Genomic DNA, 12614 nt, shown 5'->3' with positions numbered 1-12614 from the left:
CAGCAAGCCCCCACAAAGAGCAATGTGATAATGACCAGATCATTGGTTTTAGTGATGGTGGTTGAGGGATAAATATTGGCCCCAGGACACCGGGGAGAACTCCCCCCCTGCTCTTCTTCCAATAGTGGCCTTGGGATCTTTTACGTCCACCTGAGAGCAGACGGGACCTCGGTTTAACGTCTCATCCGAAAGACGGCACCTCTGACAGTGCGGCGCTCCCTCAGTACTGCCCCTCCGACAGTGCGGCGGTCCCTCTACTGCACTGTGGGTGTCAGCCTAGATTTTCGTGCTCGAGTCTCTGGAGTGGCACTCGAACCCACGACCTTCTGACTCGGAGGCGAGAGAGAGAGTGCTGCCCACTGAGCTCTTACTAAGAGTTCCTGTATGATTTCAGTGCTTGGATGAATGCTGTCAAAGGCCTGATGCTTATCCTTTCATCCTTTCTGTCTTATATTGTGGTATCTCCTTGTGTGACAGATATTCAATCTGTTCCCCTAGGCATCTGCAGCAGGCTCCTGCTATCACTGTGCAAGAAGACCTTACTTACGAGCACCCACAGGTAAACCAGAAGATAATATAAATATAGCTTTTAATGAGCCTTTCTCTACAAGCAGCAAGCAGTTAGGAAGGCAAATGGTATGTTGGCCTTCATTGCAAGAGGATTTCAGTACAGGAGCAAGGACGTCTTACTACAGTTACACAGGGCCTTGGTGAGACCATACCTGGAGTACTGTGTGCAGTTTTGGTCTCCTTACCTAAGGAAGGATATACTTGCCATAGAGGGAGTGCAGCGAAGGTTCACCAGACTGATTCCTGGGATGGCAGGATTGTCGTATGAGGAGAGATTGGGTCGACTAGGCCTGTATTCACTAGAGTTTAGAAGAATGAGAGGGGATCTCATTAAAAAGTATAAAATTCTGACAGGGCTAGACAGACTGGAGGCAGGGAGGATGTTTCCCCTGACTGGGGGTCTAGAACCAGGGGTCACAGTCTCAGGATACGGGGTAGGACATTTAGGACTGAGATGAGGAGAAATTTCTTCACTCAGAGGGTGGTGAACCTGTGGAATTCTCTACCACAGAAGGCTGTGGAGGCCAAGTCACTGAATATATTTAAGAAGGAGATGGATAGATTTCTAGACACACAAGGCATCAAGGGGTATGGGGAGAGAGCGGGAATATGGTATTGAGATAGAGGATCAGCCATGATCATGTTGAATGGCGGAGCAGGCTCGAAGGGCCGAATGGCCGACTCCTGCTCCTATGTTTCTACAACACCCCCCTTCCCCAGTCCAATAAACATTACACCGTCTCCTCAGGCCACTTTCTTATTTGTTCGAATTCTTCCGCTTTCCTGAAGGCGCCAACACTTGCTGGGGTGGAACGCAGTGTCACGGGTGCTGCCCGCTCCAATACCTGGTCCGAATGGCGCCACTGCAGCTGTAGGTTGGGGACTGGGAGTGCCGGCGGTCCGTCTGACAGCACGGGGGGGGGGGGGAGCGGGGGAACGGTGGCGATCCTGCCCTCAGGTGCTGCCCACGCAGGAACCGTGACCGTCTGTTTCCCCAGCACCCCTTCTCTCCCAGTTATGAGAGCACTTGACGTCATGCCGCTGTGTATGCGGAGATTGGATACTGCAGTGTGGGTGGGGTGGGCGCGGGGGGGTAGGGGCGTGGGATCGGTGCCGCAGTGTGTGTGAGGGGGGCGGGGAAGGAGTGGTCGGTGCCGCCCTCTGTGCGAATGCCCTCTGAATTGCTTGCACTTGTTTACCAGCGGCAGGCGAAGGCTGGCTATAGCGGAGTGCTTAGCGCCTGCTGCTCCTCGCTCATCCTACAGCTGGGGTGCTGTCCTGACAGGTAAAGGTACATGAGCATGGGAATTTATAGAGCAATCTGGTGCGATTAATCTGACTCTCTCGCTCTGCCCATTGATGCTTTAGGTCGCTGTTCAGGCTGCAGCATCAGACCACACTAAACCCATCAGCAAAACAGACCCTCTGTACAGTAGGGAGACCGAGCCACGGTACGCCGAAATCTACTCGGGCATTGGCGCAGGCAAGTATTCTGTTCACTGGCTCACGTAAGAAAACTACTAGGCACTTGGTCTAAGCGTTAAAGCTTTAATCAACTGTTTTACAACATGGAGGTCTAGTTGTGTCCTTCACTAGTTCCTGTTAAGAATGTCCCGCACAAGCTGGGCCCGTGCCCGAGTATTTATACTCTCCCTGGACAGCGCCACCCGCAGGCCGCCCAGTATTATTTCATAAGTCTTTCTTTCATGAATGACTGATTCATGTCAGTGGCCATGGGAACTTTCACGTCCACCTGAGAGGGCAGAACGTCGCAAAAGCAGATGATCTGGTCATTCTCACATTGCTGTTTGCGGGAGCTTGCTGTGCGCAAATTGGCTGCTGCGTTTCCCACATTGCAACAGTGACGACGTATCAGAAAAATGTAGTTCGTTGGCTGTAAAGCGCTTTGGGACGTCCTGAGTTCGAGAAAGGCACGGTAGAAATGCGAGCCTTTCTTTTCTACTGCACAAGGTAATGTTACGCCCCGTGAAGCGTATTTCACTCATGCCGTAAGCCACGGTATAAAGACAAGTGTTGTTGTTTTATTGTGTCGCACAGCTGACCAGAGCAAGGTGCTTCCGTCGACCCCGGGCACCGGGAACCAGCAGATTTACCAGCAGGGGAGCTCCTTCCCATCGGCACGGCCGGCACCGAACTTCAGGTACTGTCGCCTGCTACGGTAGAGCGCGCCAAAGGCTGCGGTCGCGTTGCCGTAGAGATCCGTTGGGGGCGCCAGATTCCGCACGACGCCCAGGCTCGCACACTGGCTGTCGGTCAGATTCAACAAGCCACCCTCGCTTCTCCGCTATCTAGCCCTCCGGCCTGCCCTTCGCAACGTGGCTTCCCCCCTCCTCTGCTTCACCTGTCAGCCCGTCGTCGCGACTGTGAATGGCGTAACGGCAGCCGCCTGCCCTGGTCCTCAACTCCGCCCCCCCCCCCACAGGAGTCACAGGACAGCGCTGGGGAACAAGGATTCTCCCGCACCCCCCCCTCCTTATCCAAAGCCGAAGAGCACTGGCCGCAATGATCACAGAATCAGACCGCGCGGATGGGGGCCATTTGGCCCATCGTGTCTGTGCCGGCTCTTGTAAAGAGCTCTCCAGTTAGTTCCACTGCTCCCTGTTCTTTCCCCACAGCCCTGTAAGTTTTTCCTTTTCAGGTATTACACCAGGCCCGTTGTTACCCTGGGCCAGTGCTTGAAACTGGCACTTAGCGCCTTGGAACGTTTTTCTACGTTAAAGGCTCTATATAAATGCAAGTTGTTATTGGGGCATTAAGGTCTGTGGTCTGTTGCCTCAGCGCACCGGGCTCTTGCCCACTGAAATGCAATAACCTTCAGTCATAGAGTCCTAACGGCACAGAAGGAGGCCATTCGGCCCATCACGTCCGTGCCGGCTCTCTGCAGAGCGATCCAGTCAGTCTCACCCCCCCCCCCGCTCTATCCCAGTCATTGCTTAGTCCTGTAACTCCCTATTCTCCCTTCTCATTCTCGGGTTGTGGGCGAGGCTGGCGTTTATTGCCCGTCCCCAGTTGCCCCTTGAGAAGGTGGTGGCGGGCTTTCCTCTTGAACCGCCGCAGTCCAATCGTGCTCCCGCGGAGAAGGTGCTCCCACAGTGTTGACGCAACCGCGTGGCTCGCTAGGCCACCTCAGAGGGCAGTTAAGAGTCAGAACATTTCCTTTCCCGAAAGGATGTTGGCGAACCACTAGTTGGGATTTTAGGACCATTTTAGTAATGTCGTGTTATCGTAGAATAGTACAGTGCAGAAGGAGACTGACGTAAGCAAACTACTAGGCACTTGGTCTAAGCGTTAAACAAAGCTTTAATCAACTGTTTTACAACATGGAGGTCTAGTTGTGTCCTTCACTAGTTCCTGTTAAAGAATGTCCTGCGCAAGCTGGGCCCGTGCCAGAGTATTTATACTCTCCCTGGACAGCGCCACCCGCAGGCCGCTCAGTATTATTTCATAAGTCTTTCTTTCATGAATGACTGATTCATGTCAGAGACCATTCGGCCCATTGAGCCTGCGCTGGCTGGCTCTCAAAGAGCAATCTAGTTAGGCCCACTCCCCCTTGCTCTTTCCCCCACAGCAATTTTGTTCTCCTTGCAGTACTTATCCAATCCCCTTTTGAAGGCTACTATTGAATCTGCCTCCACCGCCCTATCAGGCAGCGCATTCCAAATCCTCGTTGAGTAAAAAAGCTTTTCCTCATGTCTCCTCTAGTTCTTTTGCCAATCGCCTCGATTTTATAATTCTCATCCTTGATTTCAAATCTCTCCACGGCCTCGCCATTCCTGATCACCACTCGCTGCGTAAAAAAAACATTCTCCTCATCTCCTCCTCTGGTTCTTTTGCCGATTATCTTCAATCAGTGTCCTCTGGTTACCGACCCTCCTGCCACTGGAAACAGTTTCTCCTTATTTACTCTGTCAGAAAGCCCTTCATGATTTTGAACGCCTCGATTAAATCTCCTCTTAACCTTCTCTGCTCCAAGGATAGCAACCCCGGCTTCTCCAGTCCATCCACGTAACTGTAATCCTTCATCCCTGGAACCATTCTAGTAAATCTCCTCTGCACCCTCTCCAAAGGCCTTCACGTCCTTCCCAAAGTGTGGAGCCCAGAACCGGAGGCGATACCCAGCTGGACCCCAGCTATTCACAATATATGTTAATGATCTAGACAAGGGAACTAGATGTAATATCTCCAAATTTGCAGACGACACAAAGCTGGGTGGGCGAGTGTGCTGTGAGGAGGATGCCAAGAAACTCCAGGATGATTTGGACATGTTGGGTGATTGGGCAGATGCATGGCAGATGCAGTATAATGTGGATAAATGCGAAGTTATCCACTTTGGTGGCAAAAACAGGAAGGCAGATTATTATCTGAATGGCAATAGATTGGGAGAAGGGGAAGTGCAACAAGATCTGCGTGTCCTTGTGCACCAGTCGCTGAAGGTAAGCATGCAGGTGCAGCAGGCGGTTAAGAAGGCAAATGGTATGTTGGCCTTCATAGCGAGAGGGTTTGAGTACAGGAACAAGGATGTCTTGCTGCAGTTGTACAGGGCCTTGGTGAAACCACACCTTGAGTATTGTGTGCAGTTTTGGTCGCCTTATCTGAGGAAGGACGTTCTTGCCATGGAAGGAGTTCAGCAAAGATTCACCAGGCTGATACCTGGGGATGGCAGGAATGACGTATGAGGAGAGATTGGGACGATTGGGCTTGTACTCACTGGAGTTTAGAAGAATGAGAGGGGATCTCATTGAAACTTATAAAATTCTGACAGGATTGGACAGACTAGATGCAGGAAGGATGTTCCCGATGGTCGGGGAGTCCAGAACCAGGGTTCACAGTCTAAGGATGAGGGGTAAGCCATTTAGGACAGAGATGAGGAGGAATTTCTTCACCCAGAGAGTGGTGAACCTGTGGAATTCTCTACCACACAAGGCAGTTGAGGCCAATTCATTAAATATATTCAAGAGCGAGTTGGATATATTTCTTAAGGCTAAAGGGATCAAGGGATATGGGGAGAAGGCAGGGACAGGGTACTGAATTTGGATGATCAGCCATGATCTCATTGAATGGCGGAACAGGCTTGAGGGGCCGAATGGCCTACTCCTGCTGCTATCTTCTATGTTTCTATACTCCAGCCGGGGCGGAAGCAGTGTTTTATCTGATGTTGTAGTGTCTTGTGCCGCGGTACGTTTTCTGATTCCTTCTCTGCTCCTTCCTCCCCTGTGACAGCGCCGCGATGGCCCCCCCTGTGAACATCGTTCAGCAGCCAGCGTCGGCGGGACAGATCCTCGCTCAGATCTCTCGGCAGTCGGCTGGCGGTCAGGTTACCGGAAACGCCTGGAGTGGAAGCCGCCCCCCGTTCCCAGCACAGGTCTTTTTCCCCCGCAGCACTCGACGCCTTTCAATACGTCTTATTCCTCTTAAACCTTCAGCTTCTTTTCTCCGCCCTCACCAATCCCGCTCAAAACAGTGAATTGCTTATTTGCGGGGGGTGGCGGGGGAGCGAAAGGACCAGGCCGATGTGTGGGTCTTCAGTTTAAACGTGCTCCGCGCAAGCTTGCAACAGGGCTCGGCCCCCATAGTGCAAGTTGCCAGCGAGGTCGAGGAGGTACGACGGGCCGAATGGCCTCCTCCTGTGCTGTATCATTCGAAGTCTGGCTAAATCATGAAGTAATGGATTAGCGGACAAAGTACTGGAGGGCCTATGGTAACATAGGAATGTGTGAAAAGGAGCAGGCCATTCAGCCCCTCGAGCCCGTTCCGCCATTCAATCAGATCATGGCTGATCTGTATCTTAACTCCATCTACCCTTACCCAACACACATCGTATCAATCTCAGTTTTGACATTTTCAATTGACCCCCAGCCTCAACAGTGTTCCTGATTTCCACCACCCTTTGTGTGAAGAAGTGCTTCCTGACATCACCCCTGAACGGCCGGGCTCTAATTTTAAGGTGACGCCCCCCCTTGTTCTGGACTCCCCCCACCAGAGGAAATAGTTTCTCTCTCTCTCTACCCGATCAACTCCTTTAATCATCTTCAACACCTCGATTAGATCACCCCTTAATCTCCTAAACTCCAGGGAATACAAGCCCAGTCTATCCTCGTAATTTAACCCTTTTAGCCCCCCCCCCCCCGGGTATCATTCTGGTGAATCTGTGCGGTCCCCCCTCCGAGGACAAGATATCCTTCCTGAGGGGCGGGGCCCAGAACTGAACCCAGTTACTCCAGATGGGGGTCTGACCAGAGCTCGGTACAACTGAAGCATCACTGCCTCCCCTTTGTATTAAAGCCCCCTCTGCCCCGAGATAATTAACCTATTCCATTAGCCTGTTAAATTAGTTTTATATATAGCGTTCCATTTTGCAGACATGTCTACATGCAAGTATCAAATACAATATAAAGCAACCTGGAGCAGTATATTGAGTTGCTGCAGCAGAGTTACTGAGGCCAAACCCTGTGTACATTTGTCTTAGTGTTGCGGCCAAGGCTGCTGATTTGTTGGAATTGTGGAATGTAATCCCGAAAGGAGCAGGAGCAATCCCAATTTTTCTATTTATTCACACTCAGGATGTGGGCGTTGCTGGCGAGGCCGGCATTTATTGCCCGTCCCCTAACCGCCCCTCGAGAAGGTGGTGGTGAGCCGCCTTCTTGAACCGCTGCAGTCCGTGTGGTGAAGGTGCTCCCACAATGCTGTTAGGGAGGGAGTTCCAGGATTTTGACCCAGCGACGATGAAGGATCGGCCGATATATTTCCAAGTCAGGATGGTGTGTGTGACTCGGAGGGGAACTTGGAGGTGGTGGTGTTCCCATGCGCCTGCTGCCCTTTGTCCTTCTAGGTGGGAGAGGTGGCGGTTTTGGGAGGTGCTGCCGAAGAAGCCTTGGCGAGTTGCTGCAGTGCATCTTGTAGATGGTACACACTGCAGCCACGGTGCGCCGGTGGTGGAGGGAGTGAATGTTTAAGGTGGTGGATGGGGTGCTGATCAAGCGGGCTGTTTTGTCCTGGATGGTGTCGAGCTTCTTGAGTGTTGTTGGAGCTGCACTCATCCAGGCAAGTGGAGAGTATTCCATCACACTCCTGACTTGTGCCTTGCAGATGGTAGCAAATGCTGAATTTGACTTCAGTGGCTATTGTGGGTCAAAAGGTGTTCACTTCAGTTAGATGCTGGCGCCCTTAGGGGGCGACGGTGTCTATCAAGAGGCCAGTTTTGTGCCTTTGAGTTAGTTTTGCCTCGTGAATCAGCCATTTTGGAGCTGTGCGCTAGTGGAAGGCTTCACGTTATAAGAACGCTGCGCAGTGAGTGACACCAGCGACGCTGGCCCGCTTTTCTGTAACTTTTATTTTCTTTCCGTGCCCTTTCAGCAAATGGCAGCCCAGGGAACAAAGACGCAGTCGCCTCCGTTTGGGATAGGAGCCAATCACAGCTTCACGGCCAACCCCGCCTCCTTCAGCCCCCTCGCCAGTCCTGCAGCCATGTCCTCGGCCGGAGGAGGCGCCGCTTACCCGACCCTTGCCAACCGCACCGCTGCTTTCGGTAGGTAGCCAGCTCGCCCTTGCTCCGTGCGGTTCTCTTGGCCTGGTGCAGGCGCAGGTTGAAACCCGTCCTGGCCCCTGCTCCCAATCGCTGTCCATCGACGCGCCTGGCCCCCGCTGGAAAGTGTGTCGCGGGTGGGCTGAGGACTCTGCTTTGATGCCCCCTCCCCCCCCCCCCCCCCCCACAGTCGAATAGCTGCCGGGTCCTGCCGATCTAGACTTGCATATGAAGAATTCCCACTTGGACCAAGTACTGGAGGGCCCGTGCTAACCTGTGAAACTAAAATGCTCATGAGGGGGAAAGGAATAAAAGGATATGGTGATGGGGTGAGATGAAGAGGGGTGTGGAGCATAAACACCGGCACGGAGCAGATGGGCCCAATGGCCAGTTTGTGCTGCACGCTCGATGTAACTATGAATCGGGAGCTGAGGGCAGATAATTTTGGATAAGTTATTTATTTTTCCCCACTCATTGCATTGTGCAGTCTACCTTTTGATAAGGCTCTGAAGTTTTTGGCTTTTTTCACCCTCGGGATATAAAAGCTGCAAATCGTAGGAGGCTGGGGAGAGTAAAGAGCGCCCTATGTTCCACAGTCTGATAATCTTTGATTTACTTGTCAGCTTGACTCAGTTCGTAGTACTTTCCCCTCTGGGTTGTGGGTTCAAGCTGTGGCTGTGAGGGCCGCACTGTCGGAGGGGCAGTACTGAGGGAGCGCCACACTGTCGGAGGGGCGGTACTGAGGGAGGGCCGCACTGTCGGAGGGGCGGTCCTGAGGGAGCGCCGCACTGTCAGAGGGGCAGTACTGAGGGAGCGCCGCACTGTCGGAGGGGCAGTACTGAGGGAGCGCCGCACTGTCGGAGGGGTGGTACTGAGGGAGCGCCGCACTGTCGGAGGGGCAGTACTGAGGGAGCGCCGCACTGTCGGAGGGTCAGTACTGAGGGAGCGCTGCACTGTCGGAGGGGTGGTACTGAGGGAGCGCCGCACTGTCGGAGGGGCAGTACTGAGGGAGCGCCGCACTGTCGGAGGGGTGGTACTGAGGGAGCGCCGCACTGTCGGAGGGGCAGTACTGAGGGAGCGCTGCACTGTCGGAGGGGTGGTACTGAGGCAGCGCCGCACTGTCGGAGGGGCGGTACTGAGGGAGTGCCGCACTGTCGGAGGGGCAGTACTGAGGGAGTGTCGGAGGTCCCGTCTTTCGGATGAGACGTTAAACCGAGGCCCCGTTTGCCCTCAGGTGGATGTAAAAGATCCAACGGCCACTATTGGAAGAAGAGCAGGGGGAGTTCTCCCCGGTGTCCTGGGGCCAATATTTGTCCCTTGACCACCATCACATTGCTGTTTGTGGGAGCTTGCTGTGCTCAAATTGAGCTGCCGCGTTTCCTACATTACAACAGTGACCACACTTCAAAAAAAATAAAGTGAATCATTGGCTGTGAAGTGCTTTGGGACGCCCTGAGGTGGTGAACAACGCTGTATAAATGCGAGTTCTTTCATTAATGGTGTAATTTATTCATTTTTTTTTTTACAAGCTGAGGCCGGACAGACCAGTGCGCAGTTCCAGAGTCGAGCCTCGGAGGGAGCCACCGCATGGCCGCAGTGGCAGGGACAGCACCACGCAACCGCATCCAGCGAGCAGCACTCTCACCAACAGCAGAGCCAGCCCGAGGTGTTTCCGGTGAGGAGCCAGACTGCAAATCGGCCGCTGCCCCGTAGCCTTACAGCATTGTTCTCCTCGGAGCGGAGACGGTTAAGGGGAGATTTGATAGAGGCGTTCAAAATCACGAGGGCTTTTGATAGAGTAGGTGACATGAATCAGTCATTCATGAAAGAAAGACTTATGAAATAATACTAAGCGGCCTGCGGGTGGCGCTGTCCAGGGAGAGTATAAATACTCGGGCACGGGCCCAGCTTGTGCAGGACATTCTTAACAGGAACTAGTGAAGGACACAACTAGACCGCCATGTTGTGAAACAGTTGATTAAAGCTGTGTTTAACGCTTAGACCAAGTGCCTAGTAGTTTTCTTGCGTCAGTAGGTAGAGAGAAACTGTTTCCACTGGCAGGGGGGTCGGTAACCAGAGGACACAGATTTAAGATAATTAGCAAAAGAACCAGAGGGGGAGAATTTTATTTACGCAGCGAGTTGTGATCTGGAACGCGCTGCCTGAAAGGGCGGTGGAAGTAGATTCAATAGTGACTTTCAAAAGGGGAATTGGATAAATACCAAAAAGGAGGGAGCAGGGGGGGAGTGGGACTATTTGGGCAGCTCATTCAAAAGAACCGGCACAGGCACGATGGGCCGAATGGCCTCCTCTGTGCTGTCACATTCTATAAGGTGACCCAGCTGCTCCTCAGCTCGGCCATCGCCACCCACATTCCCGAGGATAAATGAGAAACAAACTCTTGAATGGGAGGTTTTCGAAATGCAAGACTTATCACTAATAGTCATTTGGTGTCGGCCGTGGCTCAGTGTGTAGCACTCTCCCCTTTTGAGTCAGTGGGTCGTGGGTTCAAGTCCTACTCCACAGAATTGAGGCCGACACTCCCAGTGCCAGTACAGGTAGCGCCGCATTGTCGGAGGGGCGGTGCTGAGGGAGCGCCGCACTGTAGGAGGGACAGTACTGAGGGAGCGCCGCACTGTCGGAGGGGCGGTACTGAGGGAGCGCCGCACTGTCGGAGGGGCGGTGCTGATGGAGCGCCGCACTGTAGGAGGGACAGTACTGAGGGAGCGCCGCACTGTCGGAGGGGCAGTACTGAGGGAGCGCCGCACTGTCGGAGGGGCGGTACTGAGAGAGCGCCGCACTGTCGGAGGGGCCGTACTGAGGGAGCGCCGCACTGTCGGAGGGGCAGTACTGAGGGAGTGCCGCACTGTCGGAGGGGCAGTACTGAGGGAGTGCCGCACTGTCGGAGGGGCAGTACTGTGGGAGTGCCGCACTGTCGGAGGGGCAGCACTGAGGGAGTGCCGCACTGTCGGAGGGGCAGTACTGAGGGAGTGCCGCACTGTCGGAGGGGCAGCACTGAGGGAGCGCCACACTGTCGGAGGGGCAGTACTGAGGGAGCGCCGCACTGTGGGAGGGGCAGTACTGAGGGAGCGCCGCACTGTCGGAGGGGCAGTACTGTGGGAGTGCCGCACTGTCGGAGGGGCAGTACTGAGGGAGCGCCGCACTGTCAGAGGGACTGCACTGAGGGAGCGGCGCACTGTCGGAGGTGCTGTCTTTCGGACGAGATGTTAAACCGAGGCCCCGTCTGCCCTCTCGGGTGGACGTAAAAGATCCCACGGCCACTATTGGAAGAAGAGCAGGCGGAGTTCTCCCCGGTTTCCTGGGGCCAATATTTATCCCTCAATCAACATTGCTAAAAACAGATGGTCTGGTCATTATCTCATTGCTGTTTGTGGGAGCTTGCTGTGCGCAAATTGGCTGCCGCGCTTCCCACATTACAACAGTGACCACACTTCAAAAAAGTACGTGATCGGCTGTAAAAGCGCTTGGGGACGTCCGGCGCTGTAGAAGTGCAGGTGTTTCTCTTCTTTGGGGTGTTTGTCAAGGAGAGGGCCGTCAGTGTATAACTTCAAAAGCAGCCTTCAGGAAACAGGGAGGCAGCTGCAGCAAATGATAGATGGATGTTACGTACAGGTATCGAGGAGTGCGGAGCACAGGCGGATCAGTGGAGTCGAGCTGCAGATCAGCCATGATCTGATTGAATGGCGGAGCGGGCTCGAGGGTGCTCCTCCTGTTTCTGTGTTCCTCATTCAAAGAGGAGAGGGAGGTATATGTAAACGTAAGCAGGGGGTCCGAGTGCGCCAATTAACGGTGTGTGTTTTTGGTTTAACCCTTCAGGATATGCTGTCCATATATGAAGAGCCGAGCAGCACTTACAGCAGCGACGAGTTCTCGGAGCTCCCCATGTTCCCGCCGTTCTCGGAGTAGCCCGGATGTGTGGCAAGAAAGGAAACGTGTTGCCAGTTACAGCCGTCCTTCGCCCCCCTGCCCCGCACCGTCCCGTCCCCCCCTGCCGCCCCGTGAACGTTTTATTTCTAACTGTGCGTTGAAAAGAATCTCGGCCAGATTCCCACCGCCGCCGCCGTCTGTGCTGAGGAGAGGGTGAATAAAGCAAAGAGATGGAGAAACTGTACTGTCGGACCGCCGCTGCGTTTTGTAACCCCTCCCGTTTTCCGGTATTCGGAGAAAACCGACCAGCGCCGAGGCGCCCCCCCCCCCCCCCGCAACCCGTGTCCGCTTGCAATCCCACTGGAAGTGAAGTAAGGTTGGACGCAGCGCCCTCCCTCCGTGTGAAGCTCCCTGCCGGCCTCGCGGACACAGCGAGAGTGGGGAACAAGGCGTGCGGGTTTGCTTGCCGCACTCGTGCCCCAGCGCTGCCGCGGGCATTCCACTTGAACCTTCTTTCCACTTGAAGCGTAGAAATATCGGCAGCATTTCCAAAGGAGAGGGGTCGCCTCAGCTCCTATTGGCGGGGCGGGGGCTGATTGGTGGCAAGTAACAT

General features: G+C 54.0%; 1 protein-coding gene across 1 annotated transcript in view; it reads left to right on the top strand.

The window, feature by feature from the left end:
* Positions 1–12245, top strand: part of LOC147086563 (aryl hydrocarbon receptor nuclear translocator-like) — a 75259-nt gene extending 63014 nt beyond the window's left edge. Inside the window, 7 exon segments of the mRNA XM_085978685.1 lie at positions 499–559; positions 1939–2053; positions 2629–2731; positions 5812–5953; positions 7945–8116; positions 9643–9788; positions 11951–12245. Of these exon segments, the coding sequence (XP_085834811.1) occupies positions 499–559; positions 1939–2053; positions 2629–2731; positions 5812–5953; positions 7945–8116; positions 9643–9788; positions 11951–12040 (829 nt within the window). The 3' untranslated portion in view covers positions 12041–12245.
* Positions 12246–12614: the final 369 nt, after the last annotated feature.

This window comes from Somniosus microcephalus, unplaced genomic scaffold (genome assembly GCF_052327205.1).
Source record: "Somniosus microcephalus isolate GS21.2 unplaced genomic scaffold, FLI_Smic_1.0 unresolved_chr7, whole genome shotgun sequence".
NCBI classification, from domain to species: Eukaryota; Metazoa; Chordata; class Chondrichthyes; order Squaliformes; family Somniosidae; genus Somniosus; species Somniosus microcephalus.
Note: the sequence above shows the minus strand (reverse complement) of the source record. Positions and strands in the feature narration are given on the sequence as shown.